Source organism: Buteo buteo, chromosome 6 (assembly GCF_964188355.1).
Source record: "Buteo buteo chromosome 6, bButBut1.hap1.1, whole genome shotgun sequence".
Taxonomy (NCBI): domain Eukaryota; kingdom Metazoa; phylum Chordata; class Aves; order Accipitriformes; family Accipitridae; genus Buteo; species Buteo buteo.
In genome coordinates, this window is record NC_134176.1 from 25499631 (window position 1) to 25507164 (window position 7534).

Here is a 7534-nt window from a genome sequence, read left to right on the forward strand (position 1 = left end):
TGTTTTCCTCCCAGTGAAATGACTTCTCGGCTTATTTGCATGAGCCGAAGTTGTTTTGAGTAATTTGCCCGTTAGCAGTGTTATGCAAATGTTAGCAAGCTATTTAAAGGGGGGGATAAGAAAAAAAAAAAAAAAAAAAGCCGTGCGTTCTCACAGCGCCGGGGAAATCCTATGTCCCTTTGCATTAGCGAGATGAGATCACAGCGATTACTCACCTGCCTGGCCTCTCCTACACCCTCGAGCAACGCACAGCACTATCTTTCCCAGCCCAACCTTAAACACTCGGCAAACATGGCTGATTTAAACAAATCAAAAGTGGAAGAGCTTCTGATGCAGTCACGGGCTTACAGAAACTGTGTCATTCTGTCACCGGGATCACTGAAAGAGAAACACGAAATCGGATATTAAGGCGGGATCCCCCCCATTTGCCTCAGCAGCCGGAGCGCACGGGAATCCCACCGACAGCCTCGGTGGCAGGACGCCGCGCAGTCGTCACGGAGGCAAAGCGGGGCGATCCGCGGGTTTACAAAATCCTGAAAACGAGACAGTTGAACTTAGCCCAGCCAGGAAAAAACACGCACCACACACCACACCCCCCCCCGCCCCGTGCCTGCGCTTCCTGGCCGCGCGGGCCGGGCAGGAGGGCGAGGGCGCGATCTGCCGTTCGAGTTTCCAAACATAGCCGGCAGCGCGGGCTGCCCGCGCGCCCCGCCGTGCCCCGCCGCGCTCCAGCTGCCGGCCGCGCAGGGGAGGGCGCGGGCAGGGCGCCGGGCATGCGCGCCCCGCGCAACAAGTGGGCACCGCGCCGCCGCCGGGGGGAGGGGAGCGAGGGGCGGGCGCTCGGCGGTGACGCGGGGCCCCGCCCGGGTGCAGCCGAGCCCGGCCGAGGCGAGGCGAGCCGAGCCGGGAGCGCGGCGCGGAGGAGGGGCGGGGAGGGGAGGGGCGGCGCGGCGCGGCGCGGCGCGGCGCGGGGGGAGCGCGGCGCGGCGGAGGGGGCGCGCAGGCACACGCGGCGGCGCGCAGCACCCCGCGCTCGGACTGCGAGCAGCGGCGAGGATGTGAGTGAGGAGCAGGCGGCGCCGCTCGCCACGCTGCTGCCGCCGCTGCCCCCGGGCCGCCACCGCTCCGCCGGCGCTCGGGGAAACCGCCGGCGCAGCCGGGACCGGACAGCTCCGTGCGGGTGCCCCTTTTTCGCTCGCGGCGGTGGATCGGCACGTACCGAAGTGCGAGCTCGCGAGGCAGCCGCGGCGGGTGGAAGGTGACCCCCCCATCTTCCTCCGTGCACCTCCGCCTCCTCCCGGAGGAGGAGCAGCAGCAGCGGAGAGCTAGAGAGCGCAGGGAAACAGAAGCGGCTAGAAGGCGACCCCCACCCAGCCCCCCGGAGGAGCCGTAGAAGCGGTTCCCACCCCGCCGGGGCAGCAGCGGCAGGACCAGGTAGAAGCAGCCTTCTCCGGCAGCGGGGGCGAGCTGAAGGCGGGCGATCCCCCCCCCCTGCGGAAAGGGGCAACAGGATCAGGTACGGAGAGCCACCCCCCCTGCAGCCCGGGGGGGAAGACTGAGCCAGCCCCTACCCCGGCGGCAGCGGCAGCAGCTCCCCGGCCAGCAGCACCATGTCCGCCGCGCAGGTGTCGTCGTCCCGGAGACAGTCATGCTACCTGTGCGACCTGCCCCGCATGCCCTGGGCCATGATCTGGGACTTCACGGAGCCCGTCTGCCGGGGCTGCGTCAACTACGAGGGCGCCGACCGCATCGAGTTCGTGATCGAGACGGCCCGGCAGCTGAAGCGGGCGCACGGCTGCTTCCAGGACGGCCGCTCCCCCGGCCCCCCGCCGCCGGTCGGCGTCAAGGCAGTGCCGCTCTCCGCCAAAGAAGCGGCGGCGGCGGCGGCGGCCCAGCAGCAGCTCAACCATGTGGACGCCTCCTCCAAGGCAGCCTCGGCGGGGCTGACCCAGTCCAGCCTGGACCGCTACGGGCTCAGCGCCGCCGCGGCGGAGCAGCGCAGCCGCTTCGAGTACCCGCCGCCGCCGGGCAGCCTGGGCGGCAGCCACGGCGCCCGCCTGCCCAACGGGCTGGGGGGGCCCAACGGCTTCCCCAAGCCGCCTGAGGACGGGCCGCCGGAGCTGAACCGGCAGAGCCCCAACTCCTCCTCCTCCTCTTCCTCCTCCCGCCGCGGGGCGCACGGGGGGTTGGTGTCCGGCCTGCCCCCGGGGGCCGCCGGCGCCCAGATGAACGTGCCCCCCAACCTGCTGCCGCAGACCTTGCTCAACGGGCCCGCCGCCTCCGGCGTGGCGCTGCCCCCGCCGCACGGGGGCCTGAGCGGCCGCGGCGGCGGCGGTCCCCCGGCTCCCTCCGCCTCCTCCCAAGGGGGCACCTGCGGCGGCGGCGCCGGGGGAGGCGGCGGCTCGTCCTCCGAGGCCTGCGGCAAGCGGCCGGGCTCGGTGTCCAGCAGCGACCAAGAGCGGGAGCTGAAGGAGAAGCAGCGCAACGCGGAGGCGCTGGCCGAGCTCAGCGAGAGCTTGCGGAACCGGGCCGAGGAGTGGGCCAGCAAGCCCAAGATCGTGCGGGACACGCTGCTCACTCTGGCCGGCTGCACCCCCTACGAGGTGCGCTTCAAGAAGGATCACGCCCTGCTGGGCCGCGTCTTTGCTTTCGACGCCGTCTCCAAGCCGGGCATGGACTATGAGCTGAAGCTCTTCATCGAGTACCCCAGCGGCTCCGGCACCGTCTTCTCCAGCGCCTCCGGCGTGGCCAAGCAGATGTACCAGGACTGCATGAAGGACTTCGGCCGCGGCCTCTCCTCGGGCTTCAAGTACCTGGAGTACGAGAAGAAGCACGGCTCCGGCGACTGGCGGCTCCTGGGGGACCTGCTGCCCGAGTCCGTGCGCTTCTTCAAGGAGCTGGTGGGCGCTGACATGCTGCCGCAGCCCTACCTGGACGCCAGCTGCCCCATGCTGCCCACGGCGCTGGTGAGTCTCCCGCGGCCGGGGGCCGGGGCCGGCGGGGCGCAGGGCACGGCCGCCGCCTCTAGGGGACCCGGCGGCGGCGGCGGCGGCGGCGGCGGGGCGATGCGCAAGAGGAAAGCCTCTCCCGAGCCCTCGGACTCGGCCGAGGGGGCTCTGAAGCTCAGCGACGAGCAGCAGCGGCAGCAGTGGATGGCCAGCCAGAGCGAAGCGCTCAAGCTCACCATGTCGGCCGGGGGCTTTGGGGCGGTGCACGGCGGGGGCCCCCCGCCGCCGCCGCCGCCGCCCCTCGGGCCTCACTCCAACCGGACCACGCCGCCCGAGTCCGCCCCCCAGAACGGACAGTCCCCCATGGCCGCGCTCATGTCGGTGGCCGACACGCTGGGCAATGCCCACTCGCCAAAGGACGGCAGCTCGGTGCACTCCACCACGTCCACCCGCAGGAACAGCAGCAGCCCCGTGTCGCCGGCCTCGGTGCCGGGCCAGCGCCGCCTGGCCTCCCGCAACGGGGACATGAACCTGCAAGTGGCCCCTCCTCCCCCCAGCGCCCACCCCGCCATGGACCAAGTGCACCCCCAAAACATTCCGGACTCCCCCATGGCCAACAGCGGGCCCCTGTGCTGCACCATTTGCCACGAACGCTTGGAGGACACCCACTTTGTTCAGTGCCCCTCTGTGCCCAGCCACAAGTTCTGCTTCCCTTGTTCCAGAGAGAGCATCAAGGCCCAAGGGGCGACTGGCGAAGTCTACTGCCCCAGCGGAGAGAAATGCCCCCTAGTCGGTTCCAATGTGCCTTGGGCATTTATGCAGGGCGAGATCGCGACCATTTTAGCTGGGGACGTTAAAGTGAAAAAGGAGAGAGACCCTTGAGTAGGAAATCCAATCCCTTCAGACTCCTGAAGATGTAGAATTGTGAATATAACAAACTGCAAAAGTTAGTCTTATGTATAGACATTATTTTCGTCGTATGTTTCTATATTTTGAAACAAAGGTATGTACTCTTCTTCATTTGAAGGATAGAGCTGGTTTTTGTTAAACAGAATATAATATTGTTTGGTTACTACATAATACCTGTTCTCATTTCTTTGGCAGTGTGTTGGCTAGGTACAAAGTTAATAGCCCTTAGCGATTACCTGCTGCTGGTGTGTATTTTTGTAAATGTATGCACTTCTCTGAAAGAAGAAGAAAAACACAAAAAAATGAAAAAAAATTTTTTTTTTTTGCCAAGGCCAGTGTTGATGCCTAAAAAATTGCTACAAAAATGGTGACAGCTTATGTTTTACAAGCCCTGAGTGTTAGTCCTTCACTTTATTTTTTTCGTTTTCGTTTTTTGTTTGCAAAACGGTGGGGTGGCTCTGGGGGGAGGGTGTTTTTTTGTTGCAAGTTTGTAAGGAAAAATGTTTCAGTTTGTTTCTATTGATCTGAACGTTTTTAATCTTCATGTGTTTTTTGTTTTTGCTTTTATTGATGCACGGATGCTTTTGAACAGTAGAGCAAAATGCTGTACATGAAAAACATGCTCTGTTTGTCCTTTATACATTTCTGTAGTTAACAGAACACTGTAATGTGCCTTGGAGCTTAGTAAATTGTAATAAATTCAATTGATATTAATACTTCTCGAGTAGCAAGTTTTATTTTTCTCAGAGTTTAGGCAGCATGCGCAAGCCCTGTTGCCTTTTTTAAAAAGTCTCCATTATACCAAGAGCCTGCAGTTCGTTGTGATAATTGTGGCACTTGTACGCACATTTTCACATATATGTAGTAAGATGATGATGTTGATGGTGTTATCAAACTTATCTAAATCTTGGCATTGTGCCTATTTACATTTCACCTTTAATGTTGCAGTAACAGTTGCTGACTAAGCATTTTCTATTTACTGTTTCTGCATCTCATTTCCTTCTCCCCCCCCCCCCCAGCTCTCCAGCTGCAACCAGTGTTTGCAATACAGGATGCATCCATTGCCTGCGCAATTTAATAAGGCTTGAGATTTGAAACGAAGCCCTCTTTCACAAAAAAATCCAGCATCACGTGGTTAATAATTTTAGTTGATTTTAAGAGCAGTCATCGAAGCTCAGCATTAGCCATAGACTCTTGGTAAAGCAGGACTGTAGTTGAGCACAGCACAAAAAAAGGTAGCGGGAAATAACAGCTTCTACAGTTGGTGTTGCAGCTGGTGGGGTAGCTACCCCATTTAGGGAATGGCTTTTCATAACTGAGCTGGTGAACAGTTCAGGGGCTGTGTTGTGTTTTCAGGTGAGGAAGCTTAAAGCACTGAAGTTAAATGCTTTCCTTTTGGCAACTGTCATACGTGTTTCTTTGTATAATTAACTTTTTATGTGACACTGGCGTTTTCTGGAGATTGGGGAGCAGTGCAATACCTGTTAGGTGATCAACAGGCAAAGTAAATACACAGGCCTCACACTAGCTAGAAAATGCAAACAAACCTAATGTGAACTTTGTCCTTTCCAGGAGGAAAGATAGAAAACTCCTAACAAAAACAGCAGCCCTGCAGAAATCCTTTGCAGTTTGACCAGCAGAACACAGAGCTGTTCCAAATGCAACAGTGTCATAGGTTATAAGCTCTGAGTTTTATTGAATATTAAGGATCCCCACACACCAAAATCCCAAGAGGTACTTTTTAAAAGTCTTGGGTGGCATTTGGTATCTGCCTGCTCTTAATAAGGCATTTTTCATTTGTATTCCTGGTGGAAAGGATGGTAGAAGCCTTGAGACTATATGCTTCATGTGCCTACGGATTTTTGCTCCCTTGTATAGGTTCATACTCTGGCTATTTTGTGCATGTGTGTGGGTGGGTTATGTTTTGAGATTCAACCTTTGGCATCACTGTGATTTCAGATGACGTGTATATTTTTTTTTTTCTGCCAAGTGATATATTGGTGCTTAAAAATCTCAGAACATATTGTTCTTATGTAATGAATTGGAGGGAATAATGCAGAAAAATAATGTTTTGAGTTAATTATTAGATCCAACCTATAAATTTTGAGTTAATTATTGTATACAACCTGTAAGGTTTTTAGAGCATAGATTTGTACTGATCCTATTCTCAATTATTTCTAAGCATGCAGTTCCCACACAGCAGTTTATTTCTAAATCACAAGACAGGGCGACTAACATTGTGAGCTCATGACTGGCAGAGAAAAAAAATTGTACACATGGATAAAATTCGAGTTTAAACCTAACAAGGAGAGAAGTAATATTCATGTGTGAATTGCAGCTGCCATTAAAAGAGAGAAAACTACTGGCTATTCAACACTTAATTGTGTCACAGAAGCGTGAATACCCTGATTTATATAAACAGAACCACTCCTGTAGTCTGGAAATCAGTCATCACTAGTTGGAGTTGGAAAGAGCCCGGTTTGGTGGATTTCTTTAATTGCAGAGCATTCTTGAAAAGCTCTTATCAGTCAGAATTTTAGAAACATAAGCCCACTTATGAGACTCATCAGTTTGATTTTTAGCAGGCAAAGGAAAGGTAAGGGGCAGTAGACATAGGTGGAAAATAAGCTTGAAGTGAATTGTAATACTGCAGTTAATTAAAGTTAACTGTAGCTACAGGGCATTTGTTGTATGGAGGTTTTTTGTAACCATGTGACCTTTTCTTTTACTCTGGCTCATTAAGCAGCTAGTCTGGGCATATTAGCCAGCATTTCTTTGAACCCACTCCATAGGTTTTTCTCTTTCTGAAGATGTCCACAGCTGACAAATAAGCTGTAACCTTTTTTCGAGGCAAAGGAAAAGGGAGCCACTGAGCGAGTCTCATCTACAGAGATTCAGCTGATTTCTGTATTTTACAGTAATGCTCCCCTCCCCCATATTTGCCAGCTATTTAAGGTAAAGCCCAATGTTTGCTTGAATAAATCGTGTAAGTGAATTTATTTGTCCAGGTGGTCGTTTGTTGTGCTCTCATTCCTTCTTGTAATGAGAAGGAAGTATTTAAATGGTTTATTTTCCCAAGGAGGGTTGGTTTTTTTTTTTCCAGTTAGATTATTCTCGACATTTCTTTTAATAGCCTTGTAGCCTATTTTCTAAGAAATGGGTTAGAACATGTGTGTCACTGGATGTTTGTTTTTCAAGCATTGGCAGCTCTGCGCGAGTTGGAGATGGAAGTGTTTGTGCAGCGAAGAGATGTTATGTCCGTTTGGGGGAAATACTACACAGTTCCATCAGGAGCTTGAGTTCACCAATGCTAACTGGTGTCATTTAGTACAAACCTTGTTATGTTTGTTATTTGCTTAGCAATGTTGTGTATATGAGCATGCTCTTTCCCCCCTCCCCGTTTAACATTTGAGCTCCAAACTAGTCAGGACTAACATTGTTTTGAAACTGCAATCTCTTCAAATAGGCTGGCTGCCAGCATAGCTTTGCAGAGCTGCAGCAATCACTGGAAAAAGGGTTGTCTGCTTCTTTATGTGTCTTGCAAGCTGAGTGTTTCTTCCCCTCAAGGGAAAGGGCTTTGTCTCCTCAGAGCTCTCAGGTTCCCAGCTTACTACGCAGTAGGCAGTAGTCACTTTGCAGCTTCCCTCTTCCCTAGGTCTTGCCATTTTCTTTTTTTT

At 54.5% G+C, this 7534-nt stretch overlaps 1 protein-coding gene across 1 annotated transcript; it reads left to right on the plus strand.

Moving 5' to 3' along the window:
* Positions 1-946: 946 nt before the first annotated feature.
* On the plus strand, positions 947-4573 carry IRF2BPL (interferon regulatory factor 2 binding protein like). The gene has a single exon (XM_075030111.1). The coding sequence runs from the start codon at positions 1611-1613 to the stop codon at positions 3828-3830; it is 2220 nt and encodes a 739-aa protein (XP_074886212.1). The 5' UTR covers positions 947-1610; the 3' UTR covers positions 3831-4573.
* The last annotated feature ends 2961 nt before the right edge of the window (positions 4574-7534 follow it).